Source organism: Pollicipes pollicipes, unplaced genomic scaffold (genome assembly GCF_011947565.3).
Source record: "Pollicipes pollicipes isolate AB1234 unplaced genomic scaffold, Ppol_2.1 Scaffold_7262;HRSCAF=8765_pilon_pilon_pilon, whole genome shotgun sequence".
Classification (NCBI taxonomy): Eukaryota; Metazoa; Arthropoda; class Thecostraca; order Pollicipedomorpha; family Pollicipedidae; genus Pollicipes; species Pollicipes pollicipes.
The window spans coordinates 17373676-17393937 of record NW_023597055.1 but is presented as its reverse complement, the minus strand read 5'-3'; the positions used below and the strand labels follow the sequence as shown (position 1 = coordinate 17393937).

Genomic DNA, 20262 nt, shown 5'->3' with positions numbered 1-20262 from the left:
ATAATCAGTTCCGCAGCCTTTTTGTCATACTTTGGTAAGTCATCCAAGGGTGATAGCAAGCAAACATGAATGTGAAGGCAAACATACACATTATGCAAACACACATATCGCAAGTGCGTGCCCGGTACACAGGTACAGAGGGATTTGAAGAAAAAAATCATAAAATCTCCCTGCTCAAAAGTTGGCAGTAATATCTTGATGCTCTCAATCGTTTCGTTTGCAGCGCATTTGCGGCAGTCCCCATCTGAGCCTTGCCTTGCTGGATTTGGGAACGTATACGACGCATGCAGTAATTACGTGCACGTGTGTAGGGGTATTGGGACGCTTCTGAAGCCCAAATTCCAATGAATTGAAATATATTGGAACAGTCTTGGCAGAGAGCTTGATTTTACCATTTTCAGGGACTAGGTAAGCTGTGCTTTGCTCATCACCCTTAGATTGCAAACTCACCATTGAGAGAAGGTCAATGTGTGAGTGTTTTGCTATTTGACAAGCCAACTGTTATTGCACCATTTCTAACAAGTACCTGTGCTGGAGCTCATGGAGTAACCCCACTCTAACCAAAGTGTTTAAGCGGCTGTAGCGCACTGGCTTGGCCCAAATGATCTGTATATCAAATCATCCCTTTTTCACTACACAACTCCTGTACAATTCCAGAGCATCATTGTTATTAGGTGGCCCAAGGTGAATAAGTTATGGCTTGCATGCCCCTCCATCATGTGACATTGCCTGTATGAGGTGACTTTAGCATCATAGTAATGCATTGTATTGCTGCATTTGGCTGTTTTTATCTGCCCATGTTATGTGTTGTCATCACCTGGCATACCCTGAGCTTATCCTCTCAAACAAAATTAATATCTCATATATGATCACTTTTTGCTGTGTTTTTGTATGCCCACACTAGAATGAGCAATAGAAGTTTAAACATCTGGTCAAGTAGGCTGTGGTGATGCAAGTATTATATGCCATCTTGGTTTGACTGTTAATTGAACATGCAGGAGAATAGTAATATGTGATCCAGATAGCAATTCAGGCCAGCTGCAGCCCAGCAAGTTAAATGTCTTTTCCCAATCACATACCCCTCAAGAAGCCAGTGGAAGTGGTTGCCATGCACATGATGTAGCCCTAGCACTGTACTGCAGATAAATATGAGGGCAGCTGCATCTGTATTATCACTAAAATGCTGAGCTCCCTTACCAGCCTGGTTGTTTTCACCATGCTCTCCACCATGAGCCAGACCAGACTGCAGGACAGTGTGTTTCAACAAATGTTTTATGGCAAGAATCACTGTAAAGCACATTGATACATTATGTGCCTGCAGTGGTTAACACCTTCATGCAAGTGCTGGCATCCAAAGGTAAAACCCTGTATGCAGATTTCTGGCCATTTTGCTTTCTGTGTCATCTGTTTTATCTTCTCATACTGAATGTGTGTATAAAACAAGAAGTAAAAATTTTGTGAACTTTTAGCTAAAAGAAAGTGCTAAAAAGTTGTGAAAATATTTGCTGTTGGCTTACATAACCAATTACAGCTCAAAGAGACAAATTAGAAGACACAAAAAGACAAAATGGTCACAAATTAACATATGGGGGTTTACCTTTAGGCAGCAGAGGGGTGATGTGCATTCCAGTAGATATATGCAGGTCCAGCCAAAAGCGCTAAATGTGCCAAATTGCTCTGAGTATCAAAATGTGCTGCCATGATCTTGTGCCTATTGTGCATGCTACTCCTTCTGACTGTCACCACATAACCGATTCCAGCACCTGACAGCACCTGCCACCAGCGTCGGAACGGCCGCCATGCCGTCCCGCCTGCGCAGTCGTCGCCGTCCGGCGCCCGACGAGTCCAGCGACGATGAGGTCACGTTCAAAAGGTCGACGGACCCCGGCGTGTGCTCCGACGACTCGGTCTCGACGGTAGCGGACGAGGCGCGCCCGGCGGCCGACAGCGGGGACGAGGCGCCCGAGACGGTGGGGCTGGCCGGCTCGCGCCAGGAGGCGGAGCGCCTGCTGGCTGACCTGGCCGCCAGCCGACGGCGCCGCGACGAGGCGCGCCGCCAGCGCGACACCGCCCACCAGCAGCGCAACCGCGAGCAGAAGCTGGACAAACAGCGCCGCCTGGAACTGGAGCTCAGCCAGGAGATCCTGGACGACCTCGCCGCCGACGAGGACGCGCCGGAGGACGAGGCCGACGCCTCGGCGGCGCCGCCGCGGCGTGCGGGCCGCGCCGGCGTCGGCTCGCTGCGGCCGAAGAAGAAGCGGTTTCGGTACCCGACACCAGCAACCCCCGCGGGGCCGGACTTCATCGCCCTGGCGGACGGCGAGGCGACCGAGTTTCGCGCGGCAGGCGCTGCCGGCCGTGGCGCTGCCGGCCGTGGTGAACCCGCAGCTGGCCGGCCTGCGGGAGCGGCTGCTGTACGGCGGCAGGATCCGACGCACCTCGGCGCTGGGACTGCGCCAGCTGCAGCACAAGCAGACCGCCTCCGGGAAGTACGCGCGCCGGTGAGGCCATAAGCCACCCTGCCCATGCTGCTGCCGGCGGCAGCTTCATAACCGCCCTCCGGGAGAGGCCGCTGGCGGTTCGTCCTGTGTAGATATCTTGCGCTTCTCAAATACAATGATTTGGTACAACGCCGCTGTTAATTGCTGCGGTCGCCATTCGAAGCCGGCTTGCCTTTACCGTGTTTGAGGTGATGCCCATCGCGTGTCCTTCTGGCGGCCGCCGACACCTGACGTAACAGACGAATGCTGGTTCCTTATAGAAGCTTGACGGAATGTTAGAGTGGGACTGCCCTGGCCCTAGGGTGTTTAGTAAGCACGGCCTATTGTGAAAACCTAGATTCAACATGAACGGTGCGTGCATATTGACGTAATAACTTGGCGTAAGCGTCAGCTGGTAACAAACTCCTCGCCAAAAGTCGATAAAGGTCCTGTCAAATTCTTGGACGGGGGAGAGCAACGAAAATTTAATGTTTATGGCAGGATGTGTGAAAATATGTGCACAGTTCAACTTAATACAAGAAAGCAACCGTTCGGCTTTCTTGAAGTAAACAAAACAAAAAAAAAACTGACTACCTCTAACAAGCGGGCCCCTACTTCCGCTCGTTTCATCACTGAGTTCTGATCTCGTCCGAGCACAAAGTCTGACTCATTCACTGTAGAAATTCCCCTCCACCGAGCAGGTTTTGCCGCGCGCCTTACCCGTCACGTGACGCCTTGACACCCGTCACGTGACGCCGTGACACCCGTCACGCAGTCCCGTGATGCGTCCCCCTCATCAACTGATCACTAAAGAGCGCGGCCGCGATCTCCCCACCCGTCACGGGTCCGCCCGGGCGTCCCCCCGCTGCACCGAGTCACTGGGCACGGACTTGCTTATTCCACGCCGAGGAGGTGCGCGGGCGATCTCGAAAAGTTATGGCAGCTTCGTGCATGTATTGTCTTCCCCTCATACGGCTCGTGGCCGACGCCGGCGGTGCCAAGACCTACCCGGCGTCGGACCAGTAGGGAAAGGGGCGGGGGACGCGAGGTCAGGGGGTCACAGCCGGACCGGGCGCTCCGGGACACCCTCGGACGCAGTGGGGAAGGGAGGATGAGGTGGGGACGCGTAGTCTGCTGACAGCAGGAAGTGATTTACACTGGAATGAGTATCACCACAGAAAATCACCGTACGAAGGCTCGTCTGGAACCACGACCAAACGCTGTCTTTCAACATCAAAATCTGAATTATAGGTCGGCTTTTGCAACTTACAAATTTGCGAACAGCCGACTTACTGGCAAAACTGGGTAGCATCAGCAGAAAACACACATTGTCACATCACCTTATTAAAAGACCTCCAAATCGGTAACAGAGCTGCTCACACCAAGTAACAAGCTTTGCCATACACCAGGCAGCTGGGTGGCCTCACATGATTGGGCGGTTCCCCAGGATGCCACAATGGCGTATGCAGCCAACCTCTATGTGCTGTTCAAGTGTCACAAAATCACGTGAATCAAATACACACGGAACATGGCAGAACCGACCACGGGAACAAGCGCCAAGTTCTGTCGGGGATCATAGCGTATCCTGACTCAAGTTTCACACTGGCTCGATCCTGAGGTAAGGTGTACGCCCACAGCAAACAGCTATCCGCAGCTTCCATCCTGCCAGCCATCACGCCACCTGAAAGACGAAGAAAACACAATCATTTTGGCCCAAGAAAGTAAGTCTACAGTAGGTGTAAAGTAGGTAGGCCAATGAACGTGGGTAGGTATATTGCGTCACGTCATTGGGGCTCTACGACGCACTCAGCTGCCGAGGCTATATGGCGTCGCCTGCCTCTCACCCTGGCAGGAAGGGCGGGCGCCGCGGGGAATCGAACCCCGTACCCCTGGTTTCCCAGACGCGCAGTGGTTAACGCAGATGCGTTAACCAATGCGCGTTAGGTATATTAAACGTTAGACGCGTTAGGTATATTAAAGTAGGTATACGAAAGTAGGTAAAAAGTGTTAAGGGCACTCCTCTGTCCGTAACAGACGGCGGGAGGGGTTGCGGCATGATCACGGCCAAACAGCTGACGCAACACAGAGTCATGAGCACCTCAACGGAGGGCGCCAATCTGCCCCAACCGCAGCTCCGAGGAACGCGCTCACAACGCGCTGATAACTGCGGAGGCTCCTCGCGCGCAGGAGCGGCTACGGCGGCCGACCCGGTCGACTCCCGCTCCGGCGGGGGTGCGGACGCGGCGGATCCGCCAGCGGCCCCGCCCCCGGGCCGCCCACCTCTGGTGCACCAGGTCACAGTCGAACTCGGGCTTGCCCAGCTTGCGGTTGACGGTGTTGTGTCGCTCGCAGAGCCAGCGGGCCAGCCGGGAGCCGCTCTCCAGCTGCGGCGGGTGCTCGGCCAAGCTGCGGCAGGCAGAGCGCTCGTCACTGCACCCGGCGGCCGGCACACAGCCTCTTGGCTCGGCAGGACCCGCACCACCGACCACGCTCGCCGCCAGAGGGCCTGCGGGCTTTGACGCTTCTTTGGGAATATGCTGATCAGCAAGTTCCTTCTAAATTTTTGAGGCAGCACCTGCACCTTGCAGATGGGTGGGAACACATGGAGGAACTTTGTAAAATGTCTAAATGAAAGCTTTCCATTCCTTCCAACAGAAGACGTTCCAAAAGCCAAATTGACGGTTCGCCCCGCAAGAGCGTTGGCCAAGTCCCAAAGATGTCTTTGCCTCAACTCTCAACAGCATTTTACACAACAGCCAAGGTGCCAGTCTCAGAGAAAGCAACGATACCCTCACTTCTTGTCACCTGGCAGTAGACCATAACCTAACACACACCGCGCGGGCGTCGTCGCCCGCACTGCCAGCCAATCAGCGCTCGCGCCATCGCGCCCGTGCCGTACTCTTTCCGGAAGTCCTCGGCGCAGTAGGAGCAGGGGTACAGCCGGGCCAGCAGGCCGACGAACTGGCGCATCTCGTCCTGCTGGCCGACAGTCGGCGTCTCCGGGTAGTGGGCGGCCGTGGTGTGTAGCAGTGACCACGTGCTGCGGCCCAGCTCGTCCTTGTCGAGAGGACAGCCCGCCGGTGGCGCCGCCACGCGGCCGTCAGGTGGCGCCATTGCGGTCTTCTTCTCGGGAGCAGTAGCCTATGGGTGGGCGATGCTGTGTTTCAGGCCTGGACATCATGACAAGGCCATGTCTACAGCAAGCTGATAAGCATAATGAGCTGATGTTTGATGAGTATTCATTAAAAATATACCTGCCAGCATCTCCAATACTGAGCCTGGGACAAGTGAACCTGAGATCCTGCCTGTTCCTAACACCTTTTATGGGACTAAGTCTGTCCACTGACACATATGTAAGCACCAATTCACAGCCCTCAGGGCAGTCATACCCAAACAATAAGTCTGCTAAGATTAAACATTGACTATTTTTGTTATACTTTCACATAACTGGCAACATATCTGCAACTCAGATGCTGAAGATCCCAAGGTATGTGAATCATATCAAGATAAGCATATATATAATTAAACCTTTCTTGATGAGCATGGTTAGACTTGAAAGTGCAGGCATGTAGCATAGCTTACTACAGAACATAGTTTCAGGTGATCATCACATAAAACATGATGGAACATTACAGCAACAAAGCTATAAATAACAGCTTGATTTCCATGACACAAGGATGTCTTTTCTATCATAGAATATAGCAGGCTTCAGTGAAACCTATGCAGCCATGTATGATCCCATCACCACCCCAATTATTTCAATAGTTAATAGTTTAAACAGTTTGGTGAACTGTTCCATGAGTTGTTGAGTCCTGTGTGTACATTTGCCACTCAGCCACTCAGTCCTAACATGGTGGTGACTCATTTTCATTGGACCTCTACATGTTTTTGAGCATTTGTTCAGCTATGCAGAAAAATTATATTTGGCTGTTCTGAAACAGCATTGGATGCTATCAACTAGCTAAGTGGCTAAACAGTAAAACAAATTCTGGAAAACAAGGCTTAAAACAATAATCTTGTGCAATTGTTGTCACAACCTGCCAAGTATAAAATTACTGAAAAGAATAAAACCCACTCAGAAATACACACTGAACCTATAACATTGGAAACTCATTGTCTGGCAATGATAATGACATTTTAAACAGCTACTAGGGTGCTCAATCTGACATCCAGGTCATGCTTGCCCTATAGTTAATTCACAGTTCATGATTTTCCATATGGTCCTATGTAAGATTATCAGGAAGGTCCAGGACCATCTATGCATCATATCAGCAAACAGCTTAAGTTGACAGTACACTTGACCTTATTCTTGGCAAACCCTTAGATTTACATAAGAGCATAATTTCTTTGATAATTGACTATTTTATACTGCTTAACAAAAATTACATCATTAGCATGAGATTAACAACCAGGAGAAAACATAGGTTGTGGTCAAGTCCACCAGGTTGTACATTGGGGCAAGGACTTCAGATTTCCCCAGGGGTCTTTCTGTGTGATAACAGAGACTTAGCATTTAGGTATAGTTTGTTCTGCATGCAACAAATATAGTTCTATGCACACAGTCCATGCCCAGAGCAAGTGAAATAGCAAGGATATCACATGTGAATTACTCATGTCATGTGCCACATGATGGTGTTCTTTACTTTTCAGCCAACAATGCCTTGTGGACAATGCAAACCATCCAGTTGCATCACCTTTTCAAGACCAGTAAAAATGACTTCCAAAATGGACCTCAATTACTTCCAAGAATCAGCGTGCGATACTCGATCATTTTCCAAACGAAGTTAACATAACGCCGCCAATTGAAACAGCGACTCATCCACGCTTGCACGAGACTACAATGCGTTTGGGCCATCCCCCAAAAGCGCGTTGACAAAGTCCATCGTCCAGGGGAATCCAACTAAAACTTTTTTACTTACCGTCTTTTGATCCTTTGTGCTTCCCTTTTGACCGCCCTGCACCTTCATCCACGTCTTGAAATCCGTGCAAGTCCTGCATGGTTTCCTGGGAATGCTGCCGAAGTGCTCCTCCTCGTTCCTGGGCGCATCCATGATGAAATACAACAGCGGCCTTGAGAACGCCGGAATCTTCTTCTTTGCCACGTTAGTACCTCACAGTGACTCGGACCTATTCTCACATTTCCGCCGATATCAAAATGCGTGTATGCGGAAAATCCGCTAAGGCATGAACTTTTACCTTCCACCTTTCTCAGATATGAATTTAGGACCCTTAAGCACGATATGTAGTGCATCTTTCCTGCTCCTGAACGCCGGTGAAAAACGCGTCGGCTGCGCACCCTAGTCCCTACAGAACTTCCTCGATTCGTGGCCCCGGGTCTTTTATACAGCTGTGACCCTGCGTACCCGAGTTACGGAGGAGGAGAGGAAAGACTCACGGACCCCTTCCAAAGAAACTTGCAAGTCATTGAAATCGCTTGTCTGTAGTTCATCCTCGACGCCCGACTCAAATTTCGACTGGTCGTAGCCTTATGCTTACCCTGTCCGTTGTAGGCGCGCGCACTGGCAACGTTGAATAATGCGTCGTAAGTTTGCGATTTATCGCTAGATAACAAAAAAGAAGAAGTCGAAAACGACCCCGCAGGTCTACGCCTGATATGATTCAGAATCCAAACCTTTACTAACTGACTCCTGAACACGTCTGTTGAGTTCCACCGGGTTCCGTGATGAGCCCGGGGGGTGGGGCTTGATGTTCACTGTTGGTTCCCACATGCTGAGAGTTGTTACGCCATCAACGACGAGCCAGTACCTGTACATGATGCGTTTTCTATGATTCGTGGGGAGAAACGCAGATCTGGATCGGGCTCAGTAACGGCCAGTGGCAAGACGAGCAAGCCGGGTCAATATACCCACTGGCAAGTGACCCTCGTTGGGCCGGTGTTGGCACGACGTTGATCAGCCCGCATCAGATGCCGGACCGTGCACGGGGTCCGCTCCTCGAGGCCTCTGCTGGTTAGTGACTCTCGCTCACGTGGAATTCTGCGTTCCTGGGAAACCATTCGGGCCTGATGGGACGGTTCCACGGCGGACCCCAGTGAATACCCGCGCGGCGATCACCAGCTTCCCAGCGTTCCGCGCCAGGCAGTCGGCAGGGTCAGCAACGTTTGACCGAGATCCGCATTTGCCTGCGCACGTTATACGAAAGTTCACTTTCCTCCCAACAACGCAATGAGCAACACTTCCGTGTCAGTCGTGTAACGATATTTGACACCAGGAGCTATGGCAGCATCCAGTTATTTAACATCGTCTTCGCAACGAAACTCTTTCCCTCACGTGATGCGCCAACTAATCGTTCTAGGTCCTGGATGTAGCAAAACAGTACGCATGATTCGGAAGATACGCAAGAATGTATGTTTGATGTGGCATGCCACAAACTACGCACTTATCAGCCACAGTTCCCCGCCCAAATATGCCTCGGCTGCCGTGAAAGTGAAGGGATGCGTCGTTAGCAATTTGGCCGCATGCAAATACACTTTGAATGATATAATAGATATTGAATTATTTAATGAAACGTACTAATTAAACGAACGCGACTTCTCTTGAACGCAGCAAGCAGATCATCCCGCCCCACTGAGCTGTTTCTCGTCAGTGTGTGTGACCAGCTGCGCTAGCTCCATCTCCACCTCTCCATCGTCCGTTCTCGGCCGGCGCGTCCGGAGACCCAGCTTGAAACTCGAGCACCCGACCACAACACTGTAATTCACCGACGCTGACCGCGCGGCCGGTGGCGGTGGCGGCGCCGGCCAGGCCCCGCGCCCGCCAGGTGGCGGCCGCGCCCGTCCGCGCCCGGCCGAGCACGTGCGCTGGCCGCCGCCGCCGCCGCCGCCGCCGCCGCGAGCCCGGCTGCACGGCGCCACTACACATCAAGAACGCTCCGACGCGGCGCGGCGGCACAACGCGCGCGCAAGCGCGAGGTCAACAACATGGCGGGCGCCGCGGCCGACGCGCGGCACGCGAGCCCCGCCCCTCGGGGGCCACTCGCCCAGCTGGCTTCGGCGGCACACGCACACGGGCAAGCGCACACACAAACACGCCGACAAACGCACGCGGCCGGGCGGCGGGGCGACGCCGCGCTGGCGCCGCGCGCGCCACACGCGGGCCAGAGTCTGAGCGGCTGCTCGGGGGCGAGGAGCTGCGGCGACCGAGAGTCGTCGGTCGGCCAACGAAGCCCAGCAATCGGAATCTCGGAATCTACGTCAGGAAGAGGGAGTGGAGCCCACTCCTGCGGAGCTGCGCGCACATCTGGAGAGAAGCGACCGTTCTTCCCGCCGCTGAGTGCGGTGGTGTGACATCTGCCACCGCTTGCCCATCGCGCGCCGCAGTGCGTACGGCACCGCAGCCTGGGGAACGGCGCCGGCCCTGGCGCGGGGAAGGGGGGGGGGGGGATCGGACGCGCCCCTCACTCCGGACACCTGTGGGGTGCAGGTGCCCACGCGACAGCGACGCCGCCTCGGCGCCCGGCGCGCGGCTAGAACAAGCCCACACAACGCGCGATTACCCTAGGCCAGCTACGTGACTAGCGGTCTTATTACTTGCCTAGTGACTAGGAATTCGTGGGATATGCATATCTACAGTACAGCAAACTGACAGCGCACATGGAGAGTTTACAAAGGAATACGATTAACGTCAGATACGCCTGATGCAAACACAACGCAGTACGATTTGCGCGTTTTTTTTTAACAAACTCAACCACACGTCCGCCACGGCTATAATACATGCGGAAATGATATCACATGTTTGAATGTAAATAATCGTCATTCTCGATACAAAACACGACCCACTCGTGCAGCGGAACTATATAGCTGGGATCGCCCACCGCCACCACTGCGTTACTTTGTCTTCCGGGTTACAGAAGTCGGGTCGATCCGGTCCTGTGCGGTCCGGTCCGGTCTGGTCTGGTCCGGTCTGGTCTTGTTCAGTCTGGTCTGGTCTTGTCTGGTCTGGTCTGGTCTGGTGTGATCTTAACTTTCTGGTTTGGTCCGATTTGATTCGATTTCATTTGATTTGATCCGGTTTCGTCTCATTCAGTCCCGTCGCAGTCAATTGCCGTTCATCTGACCTTTATCCCGGCCCAATCAGTCTCTAGCCTAGTCAAACCCCGTCATGTTCTGAACCAGTCCGGTCCTGCCTTGTTCAGATCAGTCCGGTCAAAGTCCGGTCCGGTCCAGTCTCGTCCCGACGTGGTCCGGACCGCAGCCGGCACACCTCGCCGACCCCTCTAGTAGGCCGGAGGCTGGAAGTTCTGACCTGGCGAAACGAGAAGCACCACAGTCAACATGTGGAGCCCCGCACGCTGACAGGGTCAGGGGTGACGTGGGGCAGCGGCAGCGGCAGCGGCAGCGGCAGCGGCAGCGGCAGCGGCAGCGGCAGCGCCAGCCGGCCGCACGTCTGCAGGCGCCACGCGTGGGAATCTGCGGCGATGTCCGGGGGGCCTCTGGACGAGGTCCAGACAGTCCTGTCGCCCAGCACGGAGGACAGCACAGGGGGCCCCACTGCACGCCGGCCACCGCGGGCGGGGGGGGGGGGGGGGGGGCTCACCTGTTGTTGCGCCTCGCTCGGCGCGTCGGAACGAGTGCACTCAACGGTCTGTCAACACGAGCGGTTTTTGGCGCACTTCAGCGCGCGAGAGAAAAACACCCACGTGAACAGCCCACGACGGCGCCGGCCGTTTCGAACACTGATAGCGGCGAGGCGGCAGCACAACCGCAGCAAACACAGCCCTCCAGCCCGACAGGCGAGCACCTCCGCCCGGCGCCGGGTGGGCCGGTCGCCGTGCCACTCACCGGCGTCCTGCGGCTGGGAGAAGGGCGGCTCCTGGTAGCCGGACTGATCCGGCGCACCGTCCATAGCGCCCGGGTAGCCGGCGTACCCGGCGCCCGCCGCCGGCTCCTGGTCGTACCCGGTGGCGAACTCGTTGCCGGTGCCCTGCTTGAAGCGCAGGTAGGCCAGGTAGGCGGCGGCGCCCTGCCGGGTTGGGGTCAGAGCTAAGCGGGCAGCAGAGTTGGTCCGGCTTCGGCGACGCGGGCTAGCCATCCCAGCGCGCCCAGTCATTGAAATTCACTGCCTTCGAAACTGATCCGACTCTCCACCGACTTTACACCAATTTCAAAAACTCCCCGATCGTGCCGAAGGGTGATATCTACACCCGTCATATGCACGCTGACGAACATGGCACATCAGTGCGGGTCTCCTGTCGACGCCCACGCCTCAAGGCCAACAGGAGCCAGGAGCGCTTCCCCACAGTACAGCACAGGCGTGGGCGTGCTTTGCCAGCCAATGCTAAAGTGCTACTCTGCACAAAGCACGTTCAAAGCCATTACTTGAGCCGAATGACATTCGAATGGTTGGTCCCGCTTGTCACTCTTAATGACATGAGAATGACAAGTGGGACCTGTCAGTTCCAGGCCGGTTTAGAACTACACCCCTCCCCCGGGTGTAGTTCACCTACACCCGCTTCGAGGTCTGAGGATGACCCACGCGGCTTTGCCCATTGTATTCTCTTATTGTCTGGCCTCATATCACTCGCAGCTTTTTCGCATCACACCATGTGGTTCACCCCGATGTCATGACCATTCGCAATTAATTTTCGCATCGCGTGAGCGGAAACAGGCACGAACTGGCCACTGTTTTAGCTTTTTCGGGCTTTCCTTGAGCAGCGCTTTAGTCCACGGTGCTACAGCCCAAGAGAGCATATTGGAAGCATCATTCCAGATGTTTCAAATTTACAGGCGGTCGGCTGTCCGCTACTCCATGCGAAACAAATCAGCGCACTTTTTGGTGATTCTATCCCTTGAACCAGCAAACAAACGGGAGTTAAAAACAAGCCACGTATGATGATCATGCCCCTAATGATGATGATTTGGGTTTTGGGGCGCACCGACTACGTTGGTCATATGGCGCCCCTTGATTATGTCCCTAAGCGTATCAGGTTCGTCCACCAAACTGTCAGCACCAGTCGAGTGACCAACTTCACATATTCAAGACAACGAAGCCAAACGTACTCTTAGGTCAGGCGGCAGCCGGCAGGATCGGAAGGCAAACGCACCAACCGACCGAGCCATCGGGACACATGTTCTGACACACAGATGAGAACTGGGCGGCTCTCAGTCACACTCCACTTGCATACGTGTCGCCGGCACGCTGTCCCGGTTTTTGGAAACTGGTGGACGGGTGAACTGGTGCGCTGCACTCTTTGGACACGTGCAGAGCCACCGCATCAATGTTAGCGCGCCTTGATTTCAACGCCGCCACGGACCACAGTTCGCCGAGATCCCCAATCAACATCCTCACAAACATCACGTAGGTTGTAAAAGTGTCACCCAGAGAAATGGGTAGCATGTTGTTTTGCAACGATAGCGTATCGCCGACGGCTCAGATACCCACATCAGCGGCTTTCCCGTAGTATCACGCATCGCCGAAGCACGGAGAGCTACCGGCAACCAAGGTAAGCTGCCGTGACAGGCTGGGATAATGACGCGGTGAGCTGACGCGGTGAGCTGACGGGTGAGCTGACGCAGTGAGCTGACGCGGTGAGATGACGTGACGCGGTGAGCTGACGTGGTGAGCTGACGCGATGAGCTGGCGCGGCGAGTTGACGCGGTGAGTTGACGTGGTGAGCTGACGCGGTGAGCTGACGAGGCGAGATGACGCGGTGAGATGACGGGACGCGGCGAGCTGACGTGGTGAGCTGACGCGATGAGCTGACGCGGCGAGTTGACGCGATGAGCTGACGCGGTGAGATGACGTGACGCGGCGAGTTGACGCGATGAGCTGACGCGATGAGCTGACGCGATGAGCTGACGCGGTGAGATGACGCGACGCGGCGAGCTGACGTGGTGAGCTGACGCGATGAGCTGACGCGGCGAGCTGACGCGATGAGCTGACGCGGTGAGATGACGTGACGCGGCGAGCTGACGTGGTGAGCTGTCGACTCCGCGTTCATTGACGCCTTTCTCCCATGTCTCCAGGGAGGCAAAGCTCGTGTCCATCACATATAACGTGCATAGCTATCAGCACGACCTCACAAGGTTCAATCTCAGACGTTAACGTCCGCAGCTGGACCTTGTGAAGCGTCTCATGCGTCCCTCACGCTGCAAACACTAGGAGCGTTCGTGCCTGCTCAGAGCACATTGTCACGCAAGTCCGTAAATCCTCCGCATATTTCGGACGGTTCTTACAGCTGGTGAGCACTGCGGATGCCGACTGTTCGCGTTTTAAACGCCAACGAGCGTCGCATGCTACGCGCTGCGTTGCGTTGCGTTGCGTTGCGTTGCGTTGCTGTTACGCATGTAGCGCTGTACGGTGACAAACTGCTGCGGTGCGGCTTCAAGACACCGTGCATACGTTTAAGCAGTGTGTTGCCTCTGGCCAGAGTCACTCACCCAAGTGAAGATGGAGAAGAATGTGAAGGCGATGGCCGCCTGCACCGGGTTCTTGGAGGCCGCCACCGGGACGTTGGTCGACTTGTTCCACGAGTCAGTCAGTAGGCAGAAGGACACGAAGAACAGGAACGTCCAGAAGCCTGGCCCGGACAACCATATATAAGATGTCTGGCGTTGTAATAAACATGGCGCGCAAACGAGCTCTTCAACAAATATCAATGGAGTTTTTCAGGCCGGAGTAAATCATACAAAAGAACACGTTGATACCAAAACAACGGCCCATTCAGATGGTTTGACAACACCTAAATCAACTACACATTGCAGAACCAAAAGAATAATGCGAGTGAGTTACCCGAGAAGCCAAGATCCGCAAGGACGTAGTGCTTGCGCGTCTTCACAGACGACATCCGGTCGAACATGAACTCGCCGACCAGGAAGGCGATGGCGGCGAGGAAGGCGATGACTGCGATGCCGGTGCCGTAGTTGCAGGCGCCACTGTTGTCGTTGTAGAGACAGGTGGTGACACCGTCATTGTTTACGTACCAGCCCTGGGACGAGATGCAGCCGAACACGATGATGGCGAACAGCTGCGAACAGAAGACGAGCCGACTGCAGTTGTTGCCTCCACAGCGGTGGCCGCGGCGTCGGGCTCGGCGCGAATCACCGTTCAGTTCAGCCAGGCAAATGTTGAGCAGGCGCCACTCAATACCAACAGCCGGGCTAATGTTGACAGAGCGTCACTCAATACCAGCCCGGGCCAATGTTGAGCAGACCGTACTCAATACCAGCCGGGCCAATGTTGAACAGGCTGGTTCCACTTAACACCCAGCCAGGCCCAATGTTGAACAGGCCCGTCACTCAACATGCCAACCAGGCCAATGTTGAACATGCGTCACTCAACACACCAACCAGGCAAATGTCCGAGCATGCGGTCGCTCAAATACCAGCCAGGCCAATGTTGAAGGCAGACGTCACTCAATACCAGCCGGGCAATGTTGAACAAGGCGTCACTTAACACCAACCAGGCCAATGTCGAGCAGGCGTCACTCAATACCAGCTCGCCAATGTTGAGCAGAACGTCCAACTCAATACCAGCCGGGCCAATGTTGAGCAGGCGTCACTCAATACCAGCCGGGCCAATGTTGAGCAGGCGTCACTCAATACCAGCCGGGCCAATGTTGAGCAGGCGTCACTCAACACCAGCCGGGCCAATGTTGAACAGGCGTCACTCAATACCAGCCGGGCCAATGTTGAGCAGGCGTCACTCAATACCAGCCGGGCCAATGTTGAACAGGCGTCACTCAACACCAACCAGGCCAATGTTGAGCAGACGTCACTCAATACCAGCCAGGCAAATGTTGAGCAAACGTCACTCAACACCAGCCAGGCCAATGTTGAACAGGCGTCACTCAACACCAGCCAGGCCAATGTTGAACAGGCGTCACTCAACACCAACCAGGCCAATGTCGAGCAGGCGTCGCTCAATACCAGCCGGCCAATGTTGAGCAGACGTCACTCAACACCAGCCAGGCCAATGTTGAACAGGCGTCACTTAACACCAACCGGCCAATGTCGAGCAGGCGTCGCTCAATACCAGCCGGCCAATGTTGAGCAGACGTCACTCAACACCAGCCGGGCCAATGTTGAGCAGGCGTCACTCAATACCAGCCGGGCCAATGTTGGGCAGGCGTCACTCAATACCAGCCGGGCCAATGTTGAGCAGGCGTCACTCAACACCAGCCGGGCCAATGTTGAACAGGCGTCACTCAACACCAGCCGGGCCAATGTTGAGCAGGCGTCACTCAACACCAGCCGGGCCAATGTTGAACAGGCGTCACTCAACACCAGCCGGGCCAATGTTGAGCAGACGTCACTCAACACCAGCCGGGCCAATGTTGAGCAGACGTCACTCAATACCAGCCGGGCCAATGTCGAGCAGGCGTCACTCAACACGCTCACAAAGAGTCAGCCGCGAATTGTTCAAAGCTCTCATTATAGGCTTAAACAACGCGGTGAATTTGGGGTGGGACGGACGGGGACTTATCGCCGTTTGCGATCCTCGCCACATAGATAACGTCGAACTACTCAATACTCCGAATACAAGCTAGTTCACGGCCCCGCCACTGGCGTTTGTCCCGATATTTTCATGGGAGCAGCGGGAAGAAAATCGACCAATATCGGTCGACCGCTATCGGAATTCCCGCAGGGCTGTATAAAAACGATAAACGACTGACGAGCATACCGCCTCCTCTGCTCAAACTAGCGTGACGTTGGTGACGTGAAGTGACGTTGACGTGACGCGTTACGCGTTTGAGTCACCGTGCATAGCCAAGTTGTGTCGCGTGCCACCGTCGACTGCACCGAGTGGCGAGGCAAGCGCTTTATACCACAATGAATACCATAGCTTCCAACTTCGTTTCACAACCTGCAAATGAGATGAACACGTCCCTCTCCGGACAGGCGTACAGCATGCAAATAGCGTAGCATGTGCGCGTTGTCTGTGGCGAGAACAGAGCACAACATGCTTCTGACGTACATCTCTGTGGCGGAAGTAGAGCACAGCATATTTCTGACATGCCTCCATTTTGGGGCCAGCCGCCCAACCTCAATCTCTGTCGGTCCAGATGCATCCCAAACTCAAAATAGACCCGACGCGCGGGGATCACAAAAGAGAGCGTGACCGTGCCCCGGACATTTTCGCAGGCGCGCCTGGAGCACATTACGAACATTCCGCTCGATTCCAGACGCAATAACGGGCTCCCCGAGCTGTTTGGCTGCTCAATAAAGCGGCAGACTGCGTCACGTAACCTGGTGTGAGACGCTCACGCATCGGAAAACATCCTTCACTTTGCTGGGATGTTGTTGCAGTATTTTTACATACTGCACGTAAATTACGTGCACAATGTTCACACATGCAACCTTTTTGCAGCTTGTTCGTCTCCATCTTCGGAACAGGAAGTATATCAGCACCACATGAGGTACAGTGTAAGCGTAGGACAGCAGCACCAGCCGAATAGCGTACGCGAAGCACAGGTTTCCGGGGGATGGCACGAGTGGTCTGGGGCGTAATGAGCCAGATTTTGCAAGGACTATACTTTTGAGCTTGCAGACTTCTAACAACGGCTCTAAAATCGTGCCTGTCGCAAATGCAGTCAGCTGATTCTTCGCCTGTCATCAGTTGGCCGGTTCACAGCATCCCATGCGTAAGTGACAGCTGAGTGTGACATTTCCCGAGTGGTTCATCGAGAGCTGGACCTGCATATCGCGGCATATGAAGGCGGGCGACTCGCGTCACCCAGCTACACATCATCAGCGTGCGATGCCGACTGGCCGGCTCGATACCAATTCCCGGCGCTGAATCTACCCTGGCCGTCGCCAGCCTGGTTCCGGTCGCATCGCGGCCACTACCGACGAGTGCAGAGCCAGAACCATGCTCAGCGGGTAGAGCCAGAGCTGTGCTCACCACGCGGAACCACAGCCACACTCACCACGCAGATCCAGAGCCGTACTCACCACGCATGACCAGAGCCTTGCTCACCAGGCAGAGCCAGAGTCGTAGTCTGCATGGTGAGTTGCAGAGCCAGAGCTGTACTCACCCTGCAGAGTCAGAGCTGTACTCACCACGCAGAGCCAGAGCCATACTCACCAGGCAGAACCGGAGCTGTACTCACCACGCGCAAAGCCAGAGCCGTACTCACCATGCAGAGCCGCAGCCGTACTCACCACGCAAAGTGCGCGCAGCACCACCTGCGGCCGCTGCACGAAAGTCAGTGGGTCGAAGGCGGCCCCCATCTTGGCCCCGCCAAAGGCACCGCCTTCCATCATTGTGGTCCTGTGGCCAGCAGACAGTCACGCAGTACCTGGCGAGGCAGCAGGCAGGCAACAGGGTAATCCAAAGGCTGCCATCTGCATGACGCAGCCATTGGCCAGTCCAGCATACCATCTGTGTGGCTTTACATTATAAAGGCATGCCTGTGTCATTTTTACTTACATATGCCATGCCTTTAGTGTGCATATCTCATTTACACATATAAACACAAACCCTCTCTATGTATATATGTGTATGTTTATTCATATATATACATGAGTGTGTAAATATCCACATCAGACTAGCTCATACTACCCTAGCTGTTTTTTTAACAAAATTTAGTGCTAGCACCTGGTTCTCTCTGGATATCTGGCTTCACTCCAAAGTAGTTATTGGGCTCTCACTGATTCTAGAACTAGGCACCAGGATCTGGTTCACAGGAATATATTTTGGGACCCTGGCACATGTATATCAGATACTTTCATCTGTGCTATTGCTGACCACAGAAGTCTCCAATGATCTGCTTGTTTGTACATGTCTTGATCATGTTCTTTGGTGGGAAATGTTGATTTGGCTTGCCAAAGTTCCTTTTGATGTGCAGTGCGCTTATTACAAAGATGGTGTGATACATCCCACAGCATGCAAATAACTGCAGGCCCTTCTTAATGCTGATGTATCTTACTCAGTAAGAACACCTATTTATTATCACTCATGCCTCTATATAGAAAAGATGACTAACAGCAATTGTGCCTTACTTTTTCATCTCTGGTGGCTACTTTAAAACATCAGTCAAAACTGATCACATGACATCAGACCAGCACTTGGTATGAAGTTGATTTCAATTTGAACCATTTAGTACTGAGATGCTTGTGAACTGATAAGTAAAGAGTAAAGAATGTGAAGGGTATGGCCAGGTTGGCAGAGATGTTCATGTCCTAGGAGGCTGTTCACACATGTTACATAACTTGGCCATTTTCCAGCCACATCCCCTGGTTACATCCAGCAATAACTATGCACCCCCTGAGTCATGTTCTTAAAATAGGGGGATTTTAGTTTCAGACATGCTTTTAGAACCCTGAGTCATATTCTTAAAATAGGGTGATTTTAGTTTCAGACATGCTTTTAGAATAAAGCTACTGAGAAATGCTGGCTACTTCAGACTGGGAAAACCAGTGATAATTAGGGAACACAAAAGTGTTCTAAGAACAAGCAGATTGAAATATTTTTACTTTAAAATTAGCCTCTCATGATTGCACACTACTGATGTCTTTCACTGTAATACAACACCAACACATCTCATCATAACAACACAACATTTTGTAATAAACACCATTGCATTAGATAATTTGATCACTGATTTCATCAAAAGCAAAGCCATAGCAGGACAAATAAACCATCATAAGCTACATCCTTGTATGATCTTGCTGATGCATACAAATGGTGAGCAGTCATAGCTAGACAGATAAACAGTCATAAGTCACATCCTTGCATATAATCTTCCTGGTGTATACATCTTTCAAACACAACTGTTTGAGTATACCTGCAAGATTCTAGTAGGATTTGCATTCACACCTCAGTCTCAATACTCTGTTCCAACTCTCAAACCCTCCCTTTCCATTGATACACCAGGGTAACACTCCATTATACCCTACTCCCCTCCCCCTCCAATTAATAATCACTGGTTGCCCCAGCCAAAAAACTTCAAGATATGTTAGATCATATTTCTTTTGGCAGAATGAGAAATATAACAGAATGAGAAATATAACAGAATGAGAAAAATAAATGGAACCCAGCAAGATCCCCAGCAAGGAAAATCAATTCCACACTTGACACATGCATGGCTAGGCATAACATAGGATAAAGTGGCAGCCAGCAGATGGGTGTTAGTTATACCTATCACCTAAACACCACACTGAAGGTTTACACCACAATGAAGGCACAGCAACTGGTTCACATTCAATTGCCAGAACAGCGCAACTTGAATCCACAAACCAGTGGTCTCCAATTTCTCAATGCTCTCACAGCAAGGTTCTTGATGACTGATGATCAAAGATTGCAAACACCTAGAAATAAGAGACGTATTTGCCACCTCAGTATTCAGCCTATCTCCAATGATTCAAGGCTCTAATGGACACGAAACGCAAAGATGATTCTACAATTCTGACTTCAATTGGTTTTCGCAAAATCCCCTCACGCCTCAAAATACTCCTACAGCTACACCTGACAATTGGCATAACTCACGATGTCCGAAACCTCCGCAGTCCTCCCTGATACCGATGTGAGCCCAACTTCCTCAACGCTTCATTAACAAACGCACGGGAACCACCCCCAAGAATATTCGCCGTGTATGGCAACAGCAATGTTTTCTGCGTCTTTTTCGCCGCGCTCCCAGTCATCGATATCGACGAACCCTGAGGCCAGTGTGTAGTTTCTTTTGCCAGAACAGCACCACATAGGACCAAAATCCACTACTTTTGTGGTGCAGACACCCTGAAAAACTACAAGATGGGTGCAAACCTAGATTGCTACCAAATCCAACTAGCAACACACGACATAAACGAAGCAGAGTGCCGCGG

The 20262-nt window shown here is 53.1% G+C and overlaps 3 protein-coding genes across 3 annotated transcripts; 1 reads left to right on the top strand and 2 right to left on the bottom strand.

The window, feature by feature from the left end:
• Positions 1–267: 267 nt before the first annotated feature.
• On the top strand, positions 268–2631 carry LOC119114000 (translation initiation factor IF-2). The gene is made up of 2 exons (XM_037238235.1): positions 268–408; positions 1761–2631. Exon 2 carries the CDS (start codon positions 1800–1802, stop codon positions 2511–2513), a length of 714 nt encoding a protein of 237 aa, XP_037094130.1. The 5' UTR covers positions 268–408; positions 1761–1799; the 3' UTR covers positions 2514–2631.
• Positions 2632–3428: 797 nt separating this feature from the next.
• On the bottom strand, positions 3429–8418 carry Alr (Evr1_Alr domain-containing protein Alr). The gene is made up of 5 exons (XM_037238073.1): positions 8351–8418; positions 7400–7517; positions 5380–5621; positions 4761–4886; positions 3429–4161 (listed from the first exon to the last, which is right to left on the bottom strand). The coding sequence occupies exons 1-5, from the start codon at positions 8401–8403 to the stop codon at positions 4125–4127; spliced, it is 576 nt and encodes a 191-aa protein (XP_037093968.1). The 5' UTR covers positions 8404–8418; the 3' UTR covers positions 3429–4124.
• Positions 8419–9442: 1024 nt separating this feature from the next.
• Positions 9443–20042, bottom strand: Syngr (synaptogyrin). The gene is made up of 6 exons (XM_037238072.1): positions 19928–20042; positions 17602–17738; positions 14231–14465; positions 13879–14018; positions 11281–11461; positions 9443–10744 (listed from the first exon to the last, which is right to left on the bottom strand). The coding sequence occupies exons 2-6, from the start codon at positions 17701–17703 to the stop codon at positions 10716–10718; spliced, it is 687 nt and encodes a 228-aa protein (XP_037093967.1). The 5' UTR covers positions 17704–17738; positions 19928–20042; the 3' UTR covers positions 9443–10715.
• Positions 20043–20262: the final 220 nt, after the last annotated feature.

Excerpts from the sequence above, each read along its gene's own strand:
- Syngr (XM_037238072.1), bottom strand. The coding sequence starts at position 17,703 with ATGATGGAAGGCGGTGCCTTTGGCGGGGCCAAGATGGGGGCCGCCTTC. Across the intron at positions 14,466-17,601 it reads TGCTGCGCGCACTTTGCGTG|CTGTTCGCCATCATCGTGTT; the intron begins GTGAGTACGGCT and ends TTCTGTTCGCAG. Across the intron at positions 11,462-13,878 it reads TCTTCTCCATCTTCACTTGG|GGCGCCGCCGCCTACCTGGC; the intron begins GTGAGTGACTCT and ends CCAACCCGGCAG.
- Alr (XM_037238073.1), bottom strand. The coding sequence starts at position 8,403 with ATGCGGGCTGATCAACGTCGTGCCAACACCGGCCCAACGAGGGTCACT. Across the intron at positions 7,518-8,350 it reads CCAACGAGGGTCACTTGCCA|GAACGAGGAGGAGCACTTCG; the intron begins GTGGGTATATTG and ends GGATGCGCCCAG. Across the intron at positions 5,622-7,399 it reads GCACAAAGGATCAAAAGACG|GCTACTGCTCCCGAGAAGAA; the intron begins GTAAGTAAAAAA and ends GCCCACCCATAG.
- LOC119114000 (XM_037238235.1), top strand. The coding sequence starts at position 1,800 with ATGCCGTCCCGCCTGCGCAGTCGTCGCCGTCCGGCGCCCGACGAGTCC.